Source organism: Tenrec ecaudatus, chromosome 13 (genome assembly GCF_050624435.1).
Source record: "Tenrec ecaudatus isolate mTenEca1 chromosome 13, mTenEca1.hap1, whole genome shotgun sequence".
In the NCBI taxonomy this organism is placed as follows: domain Eukaryota; kingdom Metazoa; phylum Chordata; class Mammalia; order Afrosoricida; family Tenrecidae; genus Tenrec; species Tenrec ecaudatus.
The window spans coordinates 43,046,308-43,072,153 of NC_134542.1; the positions used below are offsets into that span (position 1 = coordinate 43,046,308).

General features: G+C 38.0%; 1 protein-coding gene across 1 annotated transcript in view; it reads left to right on the forward strand.

Moving 5' to 3' along the window:
• The window catches only part of STK17B (serine/threonine kinase 17b), a 32,086-nt gene extending 9,161 nt beyond the window's left edge, over positions 1–22,925 (forward strand). Inside the window, exons 3-8 of the mRNA XM_075530395.1 lie at positions 7,179–7,391; positions 13,476–13,620; positions 16,294–16,420; positions 17,648–17,696; positions 19,393–19,572; positions 20,644–22,925. Of these exons, the coding sequence (XP_075386510.1) occupies positions 7,179–7,391; positions 13,476–13,620; positions 16,294–16,420; positions 17,648–17,696; positions 19,393–19,572; positions 20,644–20,926 (997 nt within the window). The 3' untranslated portion in view covers positions 20,927–22,925. The remainder of the gene's footprint in view (positions 1–7,178; positions 7,392–13,475; positions 13,621–16,293; positions 16,421–17,647; positions 17,697–19,392; positions 19,573–20,643) is intronic.
• Positions 22,926–25,846: the final 2,921 nt, after the last annotated feature.

A 25,846-nucleotide genomic window follows, 5' to 3' on the forward strand; every position in this document is an offset into this window, starting at 1 on the left:
ATCAGAAAGAAAAGTTATCTCCTTTGCTGCTATTAGTAGCCAATCTTAACTGACTTGAAAATCAAGTCTGTGGATGTTCCAGTAAGTTCCTATCATGCATCCCACCCAGCTTCAGAGCCCATTGTAAAAGGGTTCTTAGTTGAGGAAGTGCAAGGAAGAAATGGGCCAGCTAGGAATGAACATTGACCTCAGGTAAGTTACACTCAGTGCTGGAGTTGTGAGGATTCCATTACTAACTAGTATGTCTAAAATGCTAGGTGAGGGTTTGTTTTTTTTTAATTAACAGTTTAAAAATTTCCTAGTATACTGTGCTGCGTGAAAAATGGATCTGGGAGATTATCCTCTTCCTCTTTCCTGAATTAAGCAAAAATTTGATAGTGTAATGAAAAATACATGTATTTTTAATGTTAAATCCTATACCAGTACTAAAATATTTTGGTCAAAGATGAAATCTCTTTGAGGCCAAGGAGTGAGCTGATATTGAGACTTCTTAATATTACTATTTAAATATATATGATAATTATAATTTGTATACCAAATTAATTATACAATCAGTGTTATATTTTAATTTAACTTTAAATTTTAGAGGTACTTTGGAGATGGCCATTAGTTTATATTTTATTTTGCATTTATTTTATATTAGGCTTTAATCCTGCAGGGGAAATGGTTGGGGGTATGTTACTAAGTCTGTGTTAGAAGAACAGTGCAATTGTATAATTGATTTTTATCTTTTAAAATCACAATATGGAAACAAAAATTCGTTGAACACTAAAAGCATTTCTGTTTTTGGTAGGTTTTTCCCATGGGTAAATACAAATCCTAGCTTTTTCCTTTGTTGGCTATTGGGTTATAACTTTGGTCTTTTTGCAAAGTAAGGATGGATAATATTGTTACCTTATCAGACTAGGAATTAAGTGTAAAAGCAGACTGCATGATTCTTGGTCTGTCCATTTAATTTTATGTGCAAACTGTTTGGCTCTGTTAGTGGTAAGGTAAAATTCAGAAGTGGATGGTGGTGATGTTTGTCCAGCGGAGGTGCTGTATATTTTACCGTGATTTTTTCAAAAGTCTCTTGGCGAAGATGAAGAGATATAGATTGTGTGTGTGTCTTAACCTTTTAGAAATTTGTTTTGCATATATTCTTTCCTTTTGCATTATAACAGGAAAGGTTAAGTGTTTTCCGTTGTTTTAGTTGTTTGGATCTCACATTAAATAATCGTGGGATATTTGCATTGCAAGGACTTCAGTGGCGAGGGGTCTTCTAATTTAATGTTTTAAGCAGTGCAGCAATCTTTTCTGTAATTTCCCCGAGAAACCGTTGTTGAGCCTTAATTTGAATGTGTTAGGGTTGGAGCCTTTTCGACCTCAGCTAGCATCGCTGTTTAGACACCTTTTGGTATAAAAGGCCCTGTTTTCTACTTTGCTAACATCTACCCAGTTGTCCTGGTTCACCTTCTGTTGCTGCGCATACTGTCTTCCCTGCAGCCACACCTGATTTCCCTTATAGCTAAGCAGCCCCAGTCATCTGGACTATTCACTGTGTGGCCTAATTTCCAGATAGCCCTCTTTGATAATCTTCTGATCCACATTGTATTTTACATAGTCCCCTTTAAAATGGCAGACTAAAATTGGTCACACTATTGTCAACATGTAACCACAATACAACAAAATACAATGAAATTACGAATTCCGTTGAAGGTAGTCTCCTTTATGGGTTTTCTTTTATCCTTGTCCAGGTAGTGTTCTATGGCACCACATAGTATATTAATAAAAACAGCCTGACCTGGAAGCCAATTTACTTGTCTTTGATATGGACCCAAAGTTATGTAGCCTACTCAAGTGCATGATATCCTTTCCTTTAAGATAAGAAGGTGGATTAAATCATCTCCAGGCCTGGAACCGTATAAAGAGTTTTTTTTTGCCTTTGTTTTTAGCTTTCTATAGTTACTTTTTTGTGTGAATATATTTAACATAGTAAACAACATCCGAGGCCACTGAGTCAGTTCTGTCTCACAGTCACCCTGTAAGACAAAGCAGGGTTTCTGAGTACACCCAGAGTCACTTTGTCAGGAAGGCCTGGTGAGAAGCTACCAGAAAATCAGCCACTGGAACGCTGTGGAGTTCAGTCTCTATGGGGGCAGTTAAAAGGGGTCTGTGTGAATCCCAATCAACTTAATGGCAGCAAGTTACCTGATGACGAAGAAAGAACTTTTCATTGAGGGTTTTGGGAAAAACATTGAAGAGAACAATATTAAAAACTCTAAATTGGTTATAACAGGTGACGTACATTATAAATAACAATCACAAATTTGAATCAGTGTACTTTCTAACATTTTACAGCAAAAAATTTATGATGGAATCTGAGTCAAACAAATTCAGATTGCTAGTATCTCATCTAATAACTTCATGAAACATTTTTCTTTTAATTGCTGTGGGCTAATAAATTACATGGTAAATATTGATATGTGTAGTAAACCTTGATAAAGGAGAAAGCATGGCCTTTTATCTGTCAAGAAGATGATTACAATGTCTTTCAGTATTGTTATGAATTTTAATATTCTACAGTTTTGTGGCTAGGGAGGCCCTCATTATATAGTGGTAATACATTAGGCTGCTACCCTCAAGGCCAGCAGTTCTAAACCATCGGCTGTTCTGCAAGAGAGAGGTGAGTTTTCTACTCTCACAGAGTTACAGAGAGAGGTGAGCTTTCTACTCTCACAGAGTTACAGAGAGAGGTGAGGCTTTCTACTCTCACAGAGTTACAGAGAGAGGTGAGGCTTTCTACTCTCACAGAGTTACGGAGAGAGGTGAGGCTTTCTACTCTTACAGAGTTAGAGAGAGAGGTGAGCTTTCTACTCTCACAGAGTTACAGAGAGAGGTGAGCTTTCTACTCTCACAGAGTTACAGAGAGAGGTGAGGCTTTCTACTCTCACAGAGTTACAGCCTTGGGAGCCCACGGAGCAGTTAATCTGTATCCTGCAGGGTTGCTAAGAGTCGGCATTGACTTGATGGCATTGAGCTGGAGAGTTAGAATATGGTGGAATATAGATTAGGATCCTAGTCTTGTTTCTTCTGAGCCCTGCACATGTTGAAGTATACAGACACACTCATAATTCTAGCATGTGGTGAGCTCCACAAAGTTATCGTTCTAAATCAAGTTTTTTAAAATTAATTTGAAGACAATGTTTGAGAATTTATACCAGCAAACTCAAATAAAATAAACAAAAATTAGGAGTTCATTTCTGTCTACCTCAAACAACTTGCATTGTTCCTGTTTTTAAGCATATTGGGTAAGTTTCTTCCACCCCTCCCCCAGCTGAGGCAAGGTTTCATGGGACTGCTTGTGGTTTGAAGGGTGAGGCCGATTCAGAAATAAACGTCAGCTTCCTTTGTGGCTTACCCTCCCCCCTCCTTTCATATTTTATTGTGCATTCTAGAATGCAGAACAGTAACTGCCAGAGCTTTTACCCCTGGGAAATCTAGTCAGCCTTTTTAGGGCATGGACTAAATATTGCCATTAAAGGACTTTTAAGTTTCCTTGAATTTTTAAAATTAAATTTGGCATATGAATATACATAATTAAAGATTTTATATTTTTGATGCTTTTAAGCCACAACTCCCAAAATCCAAAAACCATACTATGCCAACTCATAATGAATGACCCTATGGGACAGGGCAGAGCTGCCCCTGTGGGTTTCTGAGACTGTAACTCTTTAAGGGAGTAAAAAGCCTCATCCATTTTTGTTGGAGTGGCTGGTGGTTTCAAACTGCTGACCTTGTGGTTAGCAGCCCAACATATAACTGCCATGCCACCAGGGCTCTTAAAATAGGCAGAAGAACCACCTGTTTTTTCTAAATCAGCTGATAATTAAAGCTTTTACCTTATTTAGCGACATATAAGTGAATATGCTTGTGTATATATATTCTTTTAGAATCTCAAATTAGCTTTAAAAATTGAAAATGCATTAAGGATAGTATAAAATAACATAGAAATAAGTAAGCGTAACCCCTGTATACCCTCAACAGATATCTACATTCATTCAACAGATCCTACACTGTGTTAATTCAGTGTAGATTTTTACAATCTCTGTAGTAGAGAGGATCTCTGGTGATACAGTGCACTGTGTGTTACGCTGCTGCTAACTACCAGATCAGCGGTTCAAACCCACGGGTCTCTGCAGGAGGAAGAAAGGTCGTCTACTCCTATAAATATTTAAAGACATGGAAAACCCACAGGGGCAGTTCTGCTCTGTCCTGTGGTACTGTCACGAGTTAAGATCAACTCCATGGCAGTGAGCAGTAATGGTAGTACAGTCATGAGAACACACGCGGTCGATGGCCTCATGGAACTTTCCATTCGGAGGTGAGCATTACTTAGCAAATAATCACAGTTGTCTTTTGGTGACCTTTGCCCTTGATTAATGAGTGCAGGCATTCTTGTGTATGAGAGCCTTTGAAAATACCTGGAAAATTACATAGAAAGTGTTAATTTTGCCTCTTTATTTTTATAAGAATTCTTGTTGAACTTCAAGGTGAACTAACAGAAATAAATTGTCACAATTGGTACTATTATAAATTTTTTTCCACAAACTTTTATTTTTACTATTTATTTCCTGAATTTTTACAAAGTAGATTTTTTTCTGAAGTCAAATTTTCATGTCTGTTTTAGAGTAGTTTTTGCTTCTAAATCTGTGTAAGAATTGGCAGAAGGGAGCTACACTTCTTAAAAATAATGGTTTTGAAGGGACGACTTGTTTTGTAGTGGTTAGAACAGAAAGCTAAGAATCCACATTCCACAGTTTAATTCTTGGCACTCTAATTCCATGTATGACTTTTCTTGAGTTATTTATTCTTATTCTCAGTTTATCCACTATAGCATTTGTAAAAACTAGATCCTTTTAATAGAAAGAAATATAAGTTATTGTGTGCTCATTAAAATGGATCAATTTGTAGTCTTTTGGCATATAGTCAGATAATATCTTATAATTGAATTAACTATGCTCCAATCTTAAATTGACAGTGCTTTCTAATAAATTTTAAAGTATATTTATTTACTTGTATATTTTGAAAACTGTAGATGAATCAAATTATACCTTGGCTTAAAAAAAAGCCTGTTTTCTTTTTCAGCTGTTTCCATTGTTTTTCACTGAAACCAATTTTGAAAAAACTTGAGAAATAAAGAGCAGGACTTGGTCATCCTGGCCCTTAGAAACAGCGAGTAGGATGCAGACAAGCAATTTATTTTGCTAATTTGTGTTATTTCCACCCATGTGAATGCCAACTGTCTTAAAATTGTATTCCTGATATGCTGGGACAGAAGTATATTCATATAGAGATTGTTAGCGCTCTTTGAAGAGTCTTTATTTAACCTGGATTGTTAGTGCTGGAAACTGTGGAGTAATTTGAACCTTATGATAAGAAAGTTCATGAATGTGCTTAAAGATCTGAAAATTTTGTGGAATTATATGTACAATTTCCTGTTTAAGATGCGTGTAAATTTTTTTTGGGGGGGGAGACAATCAGTAATTATTAGTTTCTCAAAATATTCTAGTTAAAAGTAGCTTTAAGTCTTTGAGAAATCAGATTTTGGGAAATTGTAGACTTGGAATTTACAAATTTCCCAGTAAAAATAGTAACTTTATGTGTATTAAAAAGGACTGAGGTGATGAACAGCCTACTGAGTAAGACACATTTAATCCTGTAATATAACCTTAGTATGTGTGTTTGTTATCATTGATAAGCATTTATTTTCTGTTGACTGTCATGTGTCAGCAGAATACTCTGCATGAAACACATATATACCCTGATGTCTATTAAAGAATTCATAGACTTCTGAGCAGTGCCAAGAAGTATATGACAAAACTACTTAAGAAATTTTGATAGGAAGTTTCACAGCTCAATAAAAATGGAATGGGAAGATAAAGTCATTATGTTAATAAATGTAAATAAATCACACTCATTTCTATATCCTTTTTAATTTGGGGGAAGATTATTTTGATATGAGAGTTAATGTAACACCCTATAAAATCATGGTCTTTGGAAATTGGATAAGTCAAAATGTACTGTTATACAACCATCTGAAAACTCAGAAACCTTTATTAAGTGAACCTATTGCTTCTCAACATAGCCTCAAACTAGATCTATATACTTCTCGAAGTGATATTTCCATATCCCAAACTTTGTCCCCAAATAATTCAGTGCTCTTTAATCTATGCCATAAAACAGCAGGTTTGACCTACTTGAAGGATTCAACTAATGTTCTTTTCAAATGTTTTGAATTTTGTAAACAAAACAAAATTTTAAGGGGCACTATCAGGGTTATAGGTGGATGGGACGAGGGTTCCCTATGAAATTCTCAAAAGACAGCCTTCTTATCTTGGATGAATGAAATGAGCAGATACATACATGATCATGATTGAAAAAAGGATCTTGGGTGTAACTTTCAGACCTTTTCCTCAGCAATGTAATTTTCTATTTTCTTAAAATTTCTCCGTAATAAGCCTCTATAACTCACCCTCCCCTTCCCCCAGTCCTCTGAGAAAAATTTATGAAGATGATTCCTCTAGAATCCAAGAGAGCTGGTGCCATAACCTTCTGAGCTGATCTATCTGCACTGAGTTTAACTGGTCCAGCAGCTCCCCTAGGAAGCCGCCATTTTAATTGGACCTCTCTTTTATTTTTATTTCTTTTGGAAAGACTAAGACAAATGCAGTACTGTGAGAACTTACCAGCAGCCATCTACTTACGAAGCACAGAGACATGTTTAAACCTGTGTTGTTGGGAATAAACTCATGCAGCTCTGAACTGGAACCCTAGTGTCAATACTTGATGACTTACTCACGTAGACTGAAGTTTAAATCTTGACTTTGAAGTTACATACCCTTGCTGTAGTTTGCAAAGCAAATAGAATAGCATGCAATAATTTATATGAAGAGTGTGATGGGGTATAGGTAAGTAAATGATACCTACTTTCACCTCCTCCCTCTGCACACATGCACAATTACAATTTACTTTTTTGATAATGTACTCTTAATAGCGAGGAAAAAATATTCTGTATCATACCTTTTAATTCATATTATTTATGTGACAATAGTATAATTTCTATCAAAATATTTTAAGTACCGATTCTGTTTTCTCTATAGAAAAGCTAAAATTGTTTTTCTGTTTTTTTCCCTCAGAGGAAAATTTGCTGTGGTCAGACAATGCATATCAAAATCTACTGGCCAAGAATATGCTGCAAAATTTCTCAAAAAGAGGAGAAGAGGACAGGATTGTCGAGCAGAGATTCTGCATGAGATTGCCGTACTCGAATTGGCCAAGTCTTGTCCCCGAGTGATTACTCTTCATGAAGTCTATGAAAATGCAAGTGAAATCATTTTGATATTGGAATAGTAAGTATGCATTTCTGAAACTTTAATTATATTAATGGTACCTGTTTTAATTGATAGAAAAATCACTTTTGAAACATCAAGAATAAAAATAATAAAATTATCATAAGAGCATATACAAATTGCTGTTGATCCACAATTTATTTGAAAAATATTTCCCAAAGCTAAATGCACAACCTCATTTTAGAGGTATAATTAATTAAATAGTACAAAATCAATTAATGGTGTGTAACATTTGAGGAAAGTGGAGTCTACTTTTATTTTACTAATGGCACAGACAATTGGTTAAATATTTTGGGCAAATGACCTGATGGGCTGAGTGACTCTGTGTGCAACAGAAAGAAGCACCACCTCGTCCCGCACCAGTCCTGCAATTATCATGTTTGAGCCCATCGTCGCAGCGCCTGTCAGTCTGACGTGTTGAGCACATCCATTTCCTAGAACACAGGGCGTCATTTTAAGGCGTGCTTTTAGCATTCTCAACATAAATCAGAATTACAGAAAAAGCCAGAATACTAACAATATGATTTCATCTTCCATACATTTTTTGATTCTTCGTCTGACCTTTAAAAAGTTATTTGCATGGTATATGCATGTTTTAATTATAACGAAACATTCGTTAATATTTTTTAAAAAGAGAATATCGAACACTTCCCCCAAAAACCTTCTTTTGGGAGTTCCTTTAAACAGCAACAAAACATGAATTAAACAAATATGGACTATATTCACACTCAGAAATCGACTCAGGCCTCCTACCCAGCAAAATGAGTGTGAAGCTGGCGCAGCTGTGACAGATTTCTTCTGTGCAGTGTGGCTGAAATGTGGCCGGCACTGAGCAAATGTCTGGCTTGGAAACAAACCAAACCCACTGTTGATGAGTCGGTTCTGACTCATAGCAACCCTGTACAGAGTTCCTGAGGCTGTAATTCTGTATGAGATCAGAAAGCCTCATTTTTCCTGCAGAGCTGCTCGTGGGCTGGAACTGCGGCCGACCTTGTAGTTAGCAGCACCAGATGCAAGCAACTGTGCACGTTCTTGTCAGAGCAGCTGGAACTAAAATGCACTGCCGGGTGTTTGCTTTCATTTTGCTCGTTTGCAGTGGCATAGTTGTCCATCAAGCAAAGAAAGAAACTTGGTTGGATAGGTGGCAAAATCTTTATATGGAGAAAATTAAATGGTAGAACTTTCCCTATAATAACGATTCCCTAGTTGGTCCCCTCCTCACTCACTGTAAATACTCATTTTTTGCCCCTTAATTTATTTTTTAAAATCATTTTATTGGGGCTCATACAACTCTTATCACAATCCATACATACATCAATTGTATAAAGCACATTTGTACATTCATTCCCCACATAATTCTCAAAACATTTGCTTTCCACGATGATGCTTCTTTCTGAAAGCATTTATTCTGCCACTCTGTGGTTTTTTGTTTATTAGCATATTAGTACATACATTGCCCTCATCATTCTCAAAACATTTGCTCTCCACTTAAGCCCCTGGCATCAGCTCCTCTTCCCCCCCCCTTCCCCGCTCCCCCTTCCCTCATGAACCCTTGATAATTTATAAATGATTATTTTGTCATGTCTTGCCCTATCCGACGTCTCCCTTCGCCCACTTTTCTGTTGTCCATCCCCCAGGGAGGAGGTTACATGTAGATCCTTGTAATCAGGTACCCCTCTCCAACCCACCCTCCCAGTATCGCCACTCACACCACTGATCCTAAAGGGATCATCGGCCCTGGATTCCTGTACTTGTGCAAAATTTCAGAAAGTGTATCCAAATGATGCCATTCACCTTGATTTCCCAATTGGCCTTTTGCCACTATTTGAAAGTAATCTGTAGATATCATGATATTTTTCCATTGCACCATGAAACATTTCTTTCTAATATAAGGGCATTTCCTACATAACTATCACCAATATAAAATGTAAAAGTTTTAACAGTAATTCCCTAATACCATCTAGTATACAGTGTTTAAATGTCTTTTATTATCTATAAATATCTTATTCCTGTTTTGTTTTCTTTGTTTCCACTTATACTGTATTAGTCTGGGTGAAACAGAGAAATAAATTAATAGATACTCTTATGTGTATAAGAAAGATCTTTATACATAAGAGCAATTGAATATTGAGAAAACAACCCAGCCCAATCCAGATCAAATCCATAAGTCCGATATTAGCCCATATGTCTGATACCAGTCTGCAAATATCTCTTCAGATTCAAAGATCACATGCAATGATGCCAAATGCAGGAAGATCACAGGCCAGTAGGTGGAAAGGCTTGTGGATCCAGTGGCAGTAGAAGCATCTCAGCACTGGCAGGGGTCTCCACATGACTCCTCCAGCTCCAGGGCTCTAGTGTAGCTCCATCTGTCTTGTCAACAGGAATGCCTTGCAGGGAGTGTGAGTGTGTCCCGCCTCCAGCGAGCTACTTATTTCCTTCAAGCAGTGGTTCTCAACCTTCCTAATACTGCGACCCTTTAATACAGTTCCTCATGTTGGTGGTGGCCCCCAAACATAAAATAATTTTCATTGCTACTTCATAAACTATACTTTTGTTACTGTTATGAATTGGGCAACCCCTGTGAAAGGATTGCTTGACCCCCAAAGGGGTTGCGATCCACAGGTTGAGAACTGCTGCCTCAGAGCCTCCACATGAGGTCATTAAGCTGTGACCTGATTGTGATGCTAAACCCTACCTCTTCACATTTAAGTGTCAAGTTGACAACAAATTATGTACCGATCACAGGTACCATCAATATTCACAGGCTGACTTTACTTTTTAGTAAGTTTTTTTCTCATTACATTGATTTTTTTTTTTAAAGGGGGCATAAGTTTGGGAGGAAGGGAAGCTATGCCAATTTGTCATGCAAAATGCCTAACATTCTAATCTGACTGTTTCCTTGTAATTAGATTTAGGTGGCGTATTGGGGGGCCCATTTTTGAAACATTTATTGGCATATTGTTCACATAACATATGATTCAATTGTTCAGTCACATCAAGAAGAGTTGTATAATCAATTCTAGAACATTTTCTTTATCCTTGTACTCATCATTATGAGCTCCCTATTTCCCTCCAATAGCCTCGGCCATAGCCCTAAGGAACTGACTACAGATTTGTCTGCCCTGGGTTTCAGATACAGAAAAAGTTAAAGCAACAGCAGTAAAAACTAACAATAATAACAAAGTAATGTCATTACTATTTCATGTTTAAATTGTCACAAATTTAGTCAGTGCCCTTTCAGACTATTTCCTGGGTCCTTTTGAAATGATCTTGATGGTCTCGAAGGATTTCCTCGATTTATGACCTTGATTGCCAGGTTCACCTTCTAGTTTCCCTGCGTCAGTCAGCTGTCTTAGAAGTTCTGGCTCCTTGTAGTGGAAAGTGACATTTAGAAACACAAATCTGAGGCTAGCTTCTAGGCCTTTTCTAAGAATAACATTAGGAAATATTAACTTTAAAAGTCAGGAGTTCATGCTGATCACCCCAATTCAAGTATGACACCTCGAGGCTTTTTATCACTTCTCTTTATTCCATATTTAAATCTGCTTTCCCAGAGCGAAATCCCAACTCTTCAATTCTAACTGTGTATTTACTCATTGGCTCTACCTTACAATTCCCTACAGTGCACAGGATACAAAACAGTCTCAGCAGGATAAACTAACACTACAATAAACAACATATTATTGATGAAAGTTCAACATGTCGCCGCTGTTTTGTTTTTTGCCCTTAGAATGTAGCCCACTAAGGATGTAAATTCAGTTATGTAGTTAGGTACATTTGGTTATATTTGTATTTAATCTTAGGGTATGAATTTTAAAATCATAAAATATGACTCAAACCACAACAAATGCATGAAAGTGTTTACTTATATCCATATTACAAAGCATTACATAATTGTTAACCTTTTAGGCTAGTGGTGTGGATAGTGATGGGAAAATTTTCCTTATTCTTAGACATCCTTCATGATGCAATAGAAAAATATATCTACAGCTTACTTTCACTTGGTTCAATAAGTGTGACATAAGGTAAACAACTAGTGAATCAAGGTGAAGGGCATATGGGTGTTAATGATACTGTTCTTTCAGTTTCTCTGTAGATTTGAGAATTTGCTGAAGCTTATGCTATGAGGGAATCATTAAAAGCTAAATGTTATTTTTTTTTTAAAAAGGGAAGGGGTGGGGATGTCATGGTCAGGCTGTGCTGGAGCAGCTCCCACCTCCCCCAGGAGACCGGAAAAAGGGTGAGGAGAAAACACCTGGTGTGCCCACCAAGGGGGCCCTGGGCAGTCTGTGTAGGACCTATTTATAGAGGTGAATTTACTTCTGCTTTAGATTACAGTGAGTAAATAGAATGTAGATCCAATATATCTTTCTATATTGTAGTTTGGGACTTCTGACCACGGGGTTGGTGGTTCAAATCCATCAGCTGCTCTGCAGGAGAAAGGTGAGGCTGTTCCTGTAAAGATTTACAAAACCTTTTGGGAAGCCTGGGAAGTCCTCTACAGGGTTGCTGGGAGTCTAAACTGACTCGAAGGCAGCGGGATTAGATCAGTTTTTATACCCTTGTATGGAATTCACAATTACAGATTTACTATTGAACTGTATTCTTCATACTGAGATTTTAATTGTAGTATGCTGCAACAGATATTGGGGTTAATTTATTATGATTTTCCAGGGAGCTGAGAATTAGGAGTAGAAATGAAATATCTGATCAGAGCTCTCACTGTCTTCTGTTCGCGACTTTCCTCCTGAGTTTTCTCTGGAATATAAACCCAAGTGAACAGCAGAACATCCCAGTGGCCTCTACCTGGCGTGCTGTGCAGATGGTTAGATTACTGATTGTGTGCACTGTGATATGGCAGCCCTTGTGGCTGCCATTTGGGGACTCAAATTTGGGACTACCATTGATTTTTTTCTTCTCATAACTCCGAATATATATGACATGCAATGTCCCAAACTACTTAGTCTCAGTCACAGCTGTTGTAAAGAACGATGGCTTCAGCCAGCCTTTGTTTACTCTTCAAACACTTGTGTGCAAATATCAACATTCCAGAGCATTGTTCTTCAGGCTCAGGATATAGCAGTGAACCAGATAAACACAAATAAGTGTTTTCAATAGGAGTGAGTATCTCATTTTATCACCTCAAGTTTGCTTTACTTGACAATTCTGAACCTACCTTATGAAATGTGCTAAGTAACTATGTTGATTTTTTTATCTTATGATTACTGACAGTTTCTTATTCATATTTAACCGCCCCTCCAAAAAAATTCAGTGATGGCTTCATTTTACAGAAAGGGAAACCCAAATGATGTGACTATGTTACACTGCTGGGGACAGCAGAGTTAAGACTTAAATTCAGATCATTTGTTTCCAAAGTTAGGATTTTTTACTATGCCTTTATCAGTATCCTTTAATACTTAAAAATAAAAGAGATGAGTTGGGTTCTGACCATGGGTGTTGTGTGTGAAGCAGTAGTACTTATGCAATGTAGTGGGTCAAGGATGGAAACTCCTTATGCAGATTCATATTCTGGCGCCACCCACCACACCTCACCTCGCCCTGTTTACTGTCTGACCTTGTGCCAATGCTTAACCTCTTTGTCCTTACACTCCTTATCTGTAAAAAGAGCAATGACGACCACGTGGCTGTCAGGTGAGTCAATGTACATGCTATTCACACACAAAGGGACTTTAAAAAAATTCCATTCCCCAAAACAGTTCCATTATCTTCTAATCCCATTTTTCCAAAAACTTTCAAAGCCTTATGAGTATCCCTGTATGCACATGCCCGCATAGAGCAGAGCTGAGCTCTCGGTATTGTTATTGCTTCTAAGGCAGCATTGCAGTAGACATGCGGAGTTATTGAGTTACAGCAATTCACTTCTATTTGTTGAACATTCCATTGCGAGTCCCTAGGATCTAAGATATTTATGCCCTATGTTTACTTCCTTAAAGATCCCTCCTCTTTCCCCCACTTTCTTGCCCTTCGAGGACTAGACTGTGTGTCTTTTATGAGGTGTACAGTAATTAAAAGTTGACACTTTGTGATTTTTCAAGTTTTTATTGTTTGCATTTGTTTTAGTGCTGCAGGTGGGGAAATTTTCAACCTGTGCTTACCTGAACTGGCTGAAATGGTCTCTGAAAATGATATTATCAGACTTATTAAGCAAATACTTGAAGGAGTTTATTATCTACACCAGAATAACATTGTACACCTTGATTTAAAGGTAATGTGGCATGTGAATGTAAGTAATATATGACATCTGTGTTTCTCCTCTGTTCCTGATGTGTCAGTTTCAAGCTGGTATTGATAAGCAGTAGCAGTCTGCTCATCGCCACCTAAACGGCACTGAGATTGCTCTTTTGTTACCTTTCTTACTTTTATTAGCTACACGGCCTTAGTTTTGTATTGTCAAAGAGAAGACTGCATGCATAAATAGCTCCATTTAATCACTAGGCTCTTTAAAAAGCATTATTTCTTTATTGTCTAATCAGATCACCATTCCACTTCATATCCGTTCTTATAGCCACATCCTGTACCTTCTTGTCTTATTAAATTGTCTCCCTGTGAAGTACTCAGTTCGAATCTCCCGCATGGAAAATGACCTACTAGTCCTCATGCCTTGTTCCCATTGCTCTCATTCATCTCTCCCTTGAGGTTTTCAATTGTAGACTCCTCCTTTTCCCACCAGGTCAGTTAGGACACTTTCCAGGCCTCTTAAACACTAAAGCCTCTCATGCTGTTACCCTTTCTCCTTAGTCTTCCCCCACAGCCACCCAGGGATCTTCAAATCTGATCACGCTTATTCCTTTGGACATCAGACCCTTCTCTCTCTCTTAAAAAAAAAAAATTATTTCAATTAATCATTTTATTGGGGGGCTCTTACAAATCTTGTAACAATCCATCATTCAGTAGTATTTAAGCACATTTGTACATATGTTGCCATCAATATTTCCAAACCAATTTCATTCTACTTGAGCCCTTGGTATCAGCTCCCCTTTTTCCTCTCCCTCCATCATCCTCCCTCCCTCAGGAATCCTTTTTATACAATCTACCTGCGCGATCCTGTGACTTCCACTATTTTTATAGTGGTGGCTTTCAGATCTCTACCTGTATCCTTGGCCTTTCTCCTGGATTCTTCCGGGGTATTTCTACCAACTGAAGATTAAAAAATCATTTGGACATCCTGTAGAAACTATAAAATTTATGTCTCAAATTAGACATACCATCTCTCCCTCTTTGGCGTCCACATTTTCTAAAAGACAAAAACAAAAGGTGCGTGTTCTTCTGTGTTGGGCTGACAGAGGAGGAGCATCTCCTATCTAGCATTACTGCCAGTTCTCTTACTGAGAGGACGCTGGAGGGGAAACAACTTGCTCAATAGGGTAATCATGCTCTCACCACCTTTCGGTTGGGTTTATTTCACATGAAAGACGAATCAAGTATATTGCACAGCATCACATCCATTTGCAATCTGGAGGAACATATAAACCTGGCTTTACGTATCTCCAACCCATGGTTGAGAACAAAAGGGCTAATTACATGCTCCTATTGCCTTCTGACGGTCTCTGACATGACAGTAAACAAGCATAAACTGTTCTCAAAGTCAGGAGACTTGTGTGGGGGGGGGGGGGTCTTCTCTGGGGTATGGTGGAAGCAGGATGCTTTGTAATAGGCCTTGGGTTTGCAGTGCTAAAGCAAAGTCCATGTGCCTCCTCATTTGCAGAAACAAAAAGAAGTTGCACTGAGTAAGGTCAGGTGAATAAGGTGCATGGGGCAAGAGAGGCATGCTAATTTTTGCCAAAAACTGGTGCACTGAGATGGCTGTGTGAGCAGGTGCATTGTCGTGGTGGCAAAACCAGTCCCCAGCCTCCCACAAATCAGGCCTTTTTTGTCACACATTGTTATGCAATCTTTTTGGAACCTCTAAATAGAAAGCTTGATTAACAGTCTGACCTGGTGGGGCAAAGTCCAAATGCTCTATCCTTCTCACATCAAAAAGAACAGATGAGTATCATCTAGTTCTTTGATTTCACTTGTCGAGCTTTTGGGCGGCAAGGTAACAATGGTGCCTTCGCAAGGTTTGAATGATGCTAGTCTTTGGGGTCGTAAGAGTAGCACCTTGTCTCATCACCAGGAATGACCTTGGGGGAAAGTGAGGGTCGCTTCAGAGCTGTTCTTTCAAAGCACAGCACGTTTCTACTTGTGCTCTTTCTCCTGGTCAGTCAGAAGCTGAGGCACAAATAGCACAGCAACTCTTCTCAGTTCCAAGTCTTCCATTAAAATTCGCTGAACCAAGCTCCGAGATAGTGCAGGTCACTTCCCCATCTCGTCAGTGGTCTGCCGTTGGTCTTTGAGCACAAGTGCACAGATTTTGTTGCCGTTTTCATCCGTTTGGGAAGTTGATGGATGTTCAGAACGAGGTTTGTCATCAATCAACATTTCACCTTTTTTGAAATGAGAAAATCACTTGTACACTTGAGTTTTATAACACTGTCCTTGTAAGCTAATCTCAGTCTCACAACAGTTTCTGCAGCATTTTTCCCGAGCAGGAAACACAATTTCACAGTTGTATACTCTTCTATTAAACTGGCCATCACAAAAAACAAGGTTCAAGTGAAACTGCGTTTATGAGAAAACTCACTGTGACCAGAAAGAACCATCCCAGGTGACACCACTGGGTGCTCTAACTCATAGCGAGTTGCTGGATTCTCCCTTAGAGGGAATGATGGCTTACTACTGTTGCTCTGCCCAGCGGAGCTTTCTCCCATTTGGTGGGGGGGGGAATTCCCCCTGATATGTCATAATTAAACAGTAGGTTCCATGTAATTTATTACTGATATAAGACTAGTACTCTTTTACTCTACAGTACTTATCTCGTTTGTTGTGCTTTATTTAGCCACAGAATATATTACTGAGCAGTGTATACCCTCTTGGAGACATCAAAATTGTCGACTTTGGAATGTCTAGGAAAATAGGGAACGCATGTGAGCTTCGGGAAATCATGGGGACTCCAGAATACTTAGGTGAGGATTTTCTTGTACTTCCTACACCACTTTTCACATTGACTAAGTAAATTATAACTGGATAACGCTGTTTTAGAGCATGGGCAGGTAGGGTGCACTTAGTTCAGATTGAATGTACTAAAATTTGGTTTTGATACCTTTAAATAGTTGATGGTGAATGTAGTTCATAGAACATTGAAGATATAAGTAAAAGAGTTTAATTTCTTGTAGCTGTTTTTAAACAGAGGGGAAAATATTGGTAAAAGGAGTTTAAGAAGCTAGAAAATGAAGTAGGAAACGGAAACTGAAAGCCTCCCATGACCCATTACTGCCTTTGAAGCCTGCTCTTACATAGACCTGATTTCTACTTCTGTTTGGCTCCAAATCCTACGCTGCTTAGAGTACAAATATTTTCTGCATGGCAGGAATTGTTAGCAATACTTTGTGCTATTTAACAGTTCACCAAGTATGTGAACAATGTATGTGGTATAATGGGAGGCTGACAACATATGATATGACACAAAGGCTTTACTACCAAAGCTGTTAGACATTTGAAAACAAGTTATCTCGAGGGAAGTTAGAAAACCACATTGTAAAACAAGAACTTTATTATTCAACCAAAAATTATAGTTCACTTTCCTAATTTGAAATGGATAATAATGCTTAGAAAGTACAGATAGCTTATTCTTCACTTTTTAATTTGGACAGATGAAATATTGGGGAATTAATGTTTTAGGAAGTGTTTGATTATTATTTGATAGTTTGAAGGAGTGTATTTATATTTAATCTGCTTGAAAGCCTACAGCATTTCCAGAAAGCATACTTTACTCATAGTGTCATTATAAACATAAATTATCTGCCTGCATTGGAAAAAAAGAAAAACAACTTTAAAACAATCTAATAAAATAATACAAGCTAATTAATAATATATAGTATAGTAAATCGATTAATAGATATAAACTTTTCGAAGCCACTAATATTTTATTTTTCTATAATTATCTTTTTCTGAGATAATCTTAAGTGTGCTTTAGAAAGAAAACTACATCTATGCCTGTTTCTCAAAAATGTGTGTGCTTTTAAGCCATCCGGTGATGCAATAGCCTTATTATTAACCCACGTGTGGAGGTTCAATTGCACGATAATAGATGCCGGGCTGAAGTTCCAAATTTGAATCCAGTTATAATTTCATACAGCTTTCATTGCTTCAAATATGTAAGTTTTGAATTTGAGGTTTGTTTTCTCTTTTAGCTCCAGAAATCCTGAACTATGATCCCATTACCACAGCGACAGATATGTGGTAAGATTTTGTTCGTTACCAAATTCCTTTATTAAAGTGGGCTAATAGATATGTGGACCTTGACCAGTACAGCTTAATTGGTTGAAGGCCCGTAGGCATTTTGGAAGAAAGGCTTGACTTCCTTACTCTTGGTAAATTAGCCATTGATAACGCCCCAGGAACAGAGTTCTACTTTGACACCTGTGGGGTTTCCATGAATTGCTATCATGCTATTGACAACTGGGTGGAGGAATATTCCTGGGCGCTTTGATTCAAAATTTAAATAATAAAGCCTTTCTTTAAAGGTTGTTCTTACGTATCATTATCATGCCACAGTAAGACATTTTCCTGTACATTCTTTTTTTTTAAACTTGTATTAGTATATAATTTACAAACTATGTAGATTTCAGTAGTTCAGTCATACAAGAAGAGACATACCACCTTTACTCTGAACTAGAGGTACAAAAAATAAATTTAAAAATCATTTCCAACAAGGAAGACTTAGTCTAATGGAAAAACAAAACAGTCGGTGCAATGCAGGATGTTCTCGTATTATTAAATGCCATTGAATCTATTTGAATGCTTGAGGACCCTCCGATGAATGTAAACTGTAGCAGCCAAGCAGTTAGGTTCTATGACATGGGAGACATGTGATGTAGGTCAAGAAGAAGGTTTAGAAAGGCATGTGCTAAGCTTGAAAATGAGGTCATCCATATAAAAGCTTTGTATAATACGGGAGCACCTCTGGATGCTTCTGAGGGTCTCTGTGGCTGCCGCATAGCAACAGAACCAGAACTGACACTAGGAGTTGAACTGGGAAAACCAGTATGGGGACAGACCACAGAGCAAGTGGGAGAGTTTAGACTGATTCGCTGTGTTCTATGAAACGATCAATGGGTTCTCCTTGCAGAAGGTTCTGTGGGTAAATAACTGAGAGAGACGTTGTGCTGGATTGTCTTTTTATTCTGGCCCTTGAGCACCAGATTTCTCATTAATATATGGCTCTGAAAAGTTCTGTAGCAGAGATTCTCAACCTGTGGGTCGCAACCCCTTTGGGGAACAAATGACCCTTTCACAGGAGTTGCTTGATTCATGACAGTAGCAAAATGACAGTGATGAAGTAGCAACAAAAATAATGTTATGTTTGGGGGTCACCACAACATGAGGAACTATTAAAGGGTTACAGCACTAGGAAGGTTGAGAACCACTGTTGTATAGTAAAGAAATTTGCCTGCCTAACATTGTGTTTCCCTCACTGGCAAACCCTGAAGTTGATATGAGTCAGAATTGACTTGACTGGAACTGCTTTGGTCTTGGTTTATTTGCCTTTTTTAAAAGGCCCAGAAAACCTATTCACATTTCACAGATCGTTGCTGTGCCCTTAGACACTGGACAGCGCTGTTCTTTGAGCGACTATGTGTCCTCAGAGCAGTGTCAGTGTGAAGGGCAAATTGTGCCTGTAATGATGCACGTGTAATATATTGTATTTTTAAATAATTGTATCACACACACTCATTCCATTTTTCTGGAAGACAGAATTTGAGGTCACACAACTATTTTAATTTTAATAAAATAAGAACTTTTAATAGAAATCTAAATCTGTGATTTAACTGTATAAGTCTTGAGGACAGGAATATAGAGAGTATTGATTAAACTTTGTGTGAATATTTTAGGATGAGCACAGTTCCTAACTTGCTTGTTTTCCATTGTTTTCCAGGAACATTGGCATAATAGCATATATGCTAGTAACGCATACGTCCCCATTTGTGGGGGAAGATAATCAAGAAACATATCTCAATATTTCTCAAGTAAATGTGGATTATTCAGAAGAAACATTCTCATCAGTTTCACAGCTGGCCACGGACTTTATCCAGAGCCTTTTAGTAAAAAACCCAGAGTAAGTAACAACATCAATTTACTTAAATATGCTTATTGACAAGGATTAATTCTAACATAAAGTAGTAGTATGCTCTAAAGTTTGCAGTTGAATGGAGAAATGGTATGAAAGTTTATTAAACAGTAAATATGTAACTTCAAACAAAATATATAGCAGGAGATTTGGGAGTAAAGAGAAAAGTTGGGCTATTTTTCTCTTGTGTACTATTCAAAAGTCCAAACTAACCTCACTGCTATTGAGCCAATTCTGACTCCTAGCGACCCTATCAGACAGAGGCAGAACCTGCCCCCGTGGGTTTCTAAGACTTTTTAAAGTGTTTACGAGAGTAGAAAGCCTCATCTTTCTCCTAAGGAGTTGATTTCAAATTGCTGACCTTGTAGTTATCAGTTATCAGTAAAAACATTTTATTATTGTTCATCGCTGTATTACTTATAATGTCAAAATTCTGGAAGCATTAAGGCTGGTGAAGTAAGTTATGGCTTACACTCATGGAAGAGTCCTAATCTAGGTGTAAGTGACTTAATTTCCTCTTACGGATGTAGGAAGCTGTTGGAGCTATGTGGAAGCAGAAAGCAAAGTTCAGGAAATAATGGGACATACATGTAAACTTGTGAATGTGCACGTGTGCATGCATAGGAAGTGGGCATGGGAAATGGGAGAATGGAAAAAGATACTGTGTTTCTTGTCTTCGTGAGATGTAACATGGTGTAATAAGTAAGCACACAGTCAAGGTTCCATTCACCCTCACTAGTGCTAGCTGATGAGCTCTCCGGCGGGATCCTAGTCTCTTGATATTAATAATCAAGAGCGTAATAGACACCCATTTCTTAAGTTTCTTGTGATTAATATGTTAGATAACATATGTGAGGCATATATAGAACAGAACTTAAGTAAATATTTAATAAATATTAACTGTTACTCCTTTTGTACTGTTTGGGTTTTATTTAATAAATACATGTGGTTTCATGATCAGTGAAATATCTGCTGTTTGTCTTCTGACAAACTGCCAACATTTTAAAATTGATGTTTAATTTTCAACCTTCCCTTGCTTTCTCTTCCCGCTCCCCAAAGTCAAAGACCAACAGCAGAAATCTGCCTTTCTCATTCTTGGCTACAGCAGTGGGACTTTGGAAACTTGTTTCACCCTGAAGAAACTTCCAGTTCCTCTCAGATTCAGGGTCAGACAGTAAGGCCTTCTGAAGACAAGACCTCGAAAGTCCCCTGTAACGGCACCTGTGGTGGCCGAGAAGACAAAGAGAACATCCCGGAGGACAGCAGCATGGTGTCCAAAAGATTTCGATTTGATGACTCGTTGCCCAATCCCCATGAACTAGTTTCTGACGTGCTCTGTTAGCACCTCCCTGGCTCAAGTCCGCCCCAGTGTGTGCTCGTGTGCACCTTCACCTATGGCATGTTTATATTGTAAATGCATTTTTTGCATAGAAGGACTTAGGGAAATGCTTTTATATTCAGTTACTGGTTTCAAACATAATTTTATTTTCTATCTTGAATTAGCAACTCTACAGAGAAGAAATTATTTAAATATATGACAAAAAATAAAATTGCACATGTGAGTTTACATGTTTATGAAAGAATTTAAGTTTAGATGAATTTATAAAAACGTTTTTACATATCGGGGAAAAAGTGGCTTGAGTTGTATTATAATTTATATAAACTGAATAAAATGAAGAATTTTAATTTAACCATTTTCACCCGCTGAAGTGAGTCCTATTGCCATGCTCCTCCATGGACGGAATTTGTTTAGGAAAACAGTGTCAAGTTTAGTAAGTCAAAATACACTTGGTGTTCAAGAAACAGCTTAAAATCTAAAGTGTTTTTCAATCTCAAGTATTTTGAAACTGCATACAACTTCGATTATACGAGGTCTGCTACATGAAAGCGGCCCTGGGACTAGAACATCGAAAGTGTTAAACACCTGACCAGGTCAGAGGATGTTCTCCTTTTCAACCCCAGTGTCTTCTCACCACTCTCAGCATACGTCGGATCTCATAAGTTATGGACGGTGACAAATAGACTTTCCAAATTCCAAATGACTTTGAGAGAGAAACTTTGGCAAAGCTAAATGCACTCTACTTTCAGTCATCCATGAATTTTTATTAATTGAATATTAATTTCAATATGAATTGTTATTGTTATTATTAAACGAACATGTTGACAGACTTGACATTCAGAATTTTTATGTCTTCAAAGTTTTAGACTATAAATTAGTCAGAACCTTAGAAGTGCGTATAAATAATACCACACAGCACCAGGCAGGTTGCAAATAGGGTTGATCAGCAGCAGCCAGGCTGATGTGATTAGTCAGCATGGAGACATCAAGCTGTTCTACACTCCTTGGGTAAAATTCCCAGTGAGTGCTGAGCACATCAGCAGAAGGCCATTTGCAGAGTAGCCTGGAAGTATGATCTTTTACTCAGACCAGTTCAAAAGAGCAGAAACTTTCATCAGGGGTTCAGTGCTGATGGATGGGCAATTTACCCTTGGGGAATCTTTGATGAATTTCTGCCTGGTGACTATCACAGAGCTGATTAAATGATCATATCAAGATCACTGTGGCCTCATGACCACATACTATATAAAAAACGATTTTGATTTTAAAATAACCTGCATGTTCCCATAGATTACTTTAAAAACTTTAAGTCTTTGAAATTTTGATTAAACCTCAGATTCTTTAAACAGAAGGAAAAAAATAAACTGAACTTTTATTAACCATCCAGTAAATTTATCAGGCCAAATGGTAAATATCTTGAACATTTTTTAGTATCTTACTTTCATGTGTGTGCATGTATGTATATATGTATAGATTTATGTATATTTGTATAGAAGATTCTATATAGTCTAAACATTTTTCTCATAGAGATTCCTTGCTCTATTATGTTGTGCTAAACTCAGGTGCCAAAGAACACTCTTGTTATCACATGTAAATATGCAATGAAAACTTTAAGAAGCAGTTTTTGGGTCCAATAAACTAGCCAAGCAGAAGCAATTTAAGGCATTTATATTTCAAACTATTGTTTCTAAGTTGTCAGTTGTCCACTTACTTGCCTTCAGCATTAAGCTTTGCAGGTCGACCGTGTCAGTCATTGGAACATGAGACAATGACCATGTTCCAAGAGATCACGCTGCACTGAAAGTCCTGGGGAATGTGCCGTACTCTCACGGAAATCAGAAGAGAGTCTCACTTTGGATGTTACATCATTTCTTTAAGAAACGCTGTGTCAGCTTTCTTTTTCTCTGCAGAATCAAAAAACAATTCACATCTTTCTCCCCCATAAATGATTGAATGTGCACTCTGTAAATTTCTATACCTTTTTTAACATAAGGCTTTATAGTGCGCATGTTATACAACCTGGTCTTTTCCTAAAGTTGAAATGTGAAAATTTATTTACAAATAAATCAATTCCTTTATTTTTTTTCTCTCAAGGTTGGAAACAATAAAAGGTATATCTAGAGAAACCCCACTTAAGTTAATATTTGTCAGGAATGTTTCAACTTAGCTGCATGTAATGTTAAATTGTGGGAATTTTATAAAGTGTAATTTGATTTTTTGATTAGATCCCTTGGTAGAATTCGAACACCAATAATGCATAGGTGATCATTGTAATTGTCATTTTAAATTTGTTCCCCACTGTGAAGTTTTAACCTAACTTTACGCAGCAAACTTAAAATGTCACTTTAAAGAGACAAACAGCACCTGCTCTCCAGTCCGTAGCAAGCCGAGTAAGGCACGGGCGTCCGAATCAAACCAGCACATCGCTTCCTTTCCCACGAAGGGCTTGCCGTGAGGAGGTCAGCGGAGCCAGTGTGTTACTGGCGAGCTCATTTCCACGCTGGCACGTGCTGCTGCTTGCATTTTGGACTGGCCGCCCAGGCCGGCGTAGTTTGAATACCCTTGCTCTAAACTGCACTCATAAATGCTGATGGTTGATATAGCTGTTTACATTTCTTCTGTTTACTTTTGAGTTGCCGCTTGATACCTTAGGAGCATGTCTTTGTTAATTGTTGTATAAACAAAATTTTAGTAACGTTAAGTTATTCTATTTACAATTTCACAGAGTATTATCAATGGGTAATTTTCCAGAAGTATTTTAAAGAACTGTTGACTTCCATTTTAAACTTGACACAAATTACATCTGTCCTGCCATCTTAACTTTGATGAAATAATCATGTTGCTTTAGGGCATATAGTAAGACATTATTAAGACTATATCAGTAAACAAACTGTTTGTCAACTTACTCTTTTGGTTGAAAAGTAAAAGCACTTTTTTTTTACATTTGTGGCTGTCTTTTGTGAACAAGCTTACAAATTTGCTTTGCTTCAAAGCTTGTTTGGAGGTTCTAGCCTTTGACCTAGATCATCTTTAATCTCTCTTTCCAGTATAAAGATATGTATTCGATCCTGTCCAATTGAAAAAGCTGCTTAAAGATGTATTCTATATTAGCTATATTACCTGGCAACAACAGATACTTGTAGAAAAGGTTGATGAATGACAGTATGTACCTTATATTGTCCAAAGATGGTATTCTTCAAGAGCCTTAAAATCTTGTTGTGCAATATGGTACATTATAAAATTAGAAAATCATCATATGAGGTGTGCAGAATTGAATAATAATTACATTTGTAGATAGCAGAAATTAATATGTGCTAGAACATTTTTAAAAATTTTATTGGGGGCTCATACAACTCATCATAATCCATACATACATCAGTTGCATAAAGCACATTTATACATCCATTACCCTCATTCTCAAAACATTTGCTCTCCACTTAAGCCCCTGGCATCAGCTCCTCATTTTACCCCTTTCTCCCCCCTCCCCCCTCCCTCATGAACCCTTGATAAATTATAAATTATTCTTTTGTCCTATCTTACACTGTCAAATGTTTCCCTTCACCCACTTTTCTGTTGTCCGTCCCCTAGGGAGGATGTCCCATGTAGAGCCTTGAAATTGGTTCCCCCTCTCTACCCCACCTTCCCTCCACCCTCCCGCTATCACTACTCTCACCATTGGTCCTGAAGGGATCATCTGTCCTGGATTCTCTGTTTCCAGTTCCTATCTGTACCAGTGTACATCCTCTGGTCTAGCCAGATTTATAAGGTAGAATTGGGATCATGATGGTGGGGAGGAAGCATTTAGGAACTGGAGGAAAGTTATATGTTTCATCATTGCTACCCTGCATCCTGACTAGCTGGACATTTTTAACGAACAATTCCCTTCATAGTCCCTGGCTTATGTTCTTATTCTGGCACTTATACATTGTTACATTTTCTTCTTAAGTCCAAATTTCCCCCCTGAGCACTAAAGTCATATTAGTACCTTTATTTGGATCCAAGGATCCTCAAATGCAAAATAGCTTTAAATTAAATGTGGGTCATACCTTTCTCTGCCACTTAGGTGGCCACTCAAATGTCCCAGCTCTCTGTCACCTGCCATAGTGAGTACAGGTCTATTCCCCTGCACGTCACAACTGGAAATCTCTCCATATTTTTTGTCATCTCCCTTTGTCACTACACCCTTACCAGTTAGTTTTTATTAATTTATACGACTTGTATTTCCTTAATCTCAGGTTAGCTCCTGGGTCTTATTTAGCCTTCCACCTAACTGCTCTTTGTAGCGCTTTGCTGAGTCCATGCTGATTCAGTGACTTTAGAATAAATGGAACTGCTCCTGTGAGTATGCAAGACTGTAACACTTTACAGGAGTAGAAATCCCCCAGCTTTCTCCAGCAGAGCTGCTGCTGGTTTTGAACTACGGACCTTGCCACCAGCAGCCCAAGGCACGACTCCTGCACAACCAGGGCCAAGCCTTGTAGCACTAGCCTTATTGAAATGGGAGTCAAGGCCAGAAAGATGACCACAAACTGTGACAAGCTGAGGAAGAAGCGAGTCTCAACTGCATGGACTTCATCCAACAAGCAGTCTTCCAAGCGGAAGAGGCTACGGAATGGTGATTAGAGTGAATAAGTTCACTACAAGGGTGAGCTTGCAAGTAGTTGGAGAACAGTGCGAGGCTGAAGCTGTAGGCCCAGGGAAAAGATAGTGTAAGAGTAACCTTTCTTTTAGCATGGGAAGCCCTTGGGAATGATTACCGGTAAAGAAGAGAAAGGTCCTATGCGGGCAGCAGTTGAAGTGCAGGGAAGTGTATGATGACTGGAGACGACAAAAAGAAAGATGAGGTCACAAGTAGACAGCCGATCTGCCGTGGCTGGTAGAAGGAAGGGCCCTCTCAGACCAAGGAGGAAGCAAGGTGGATGG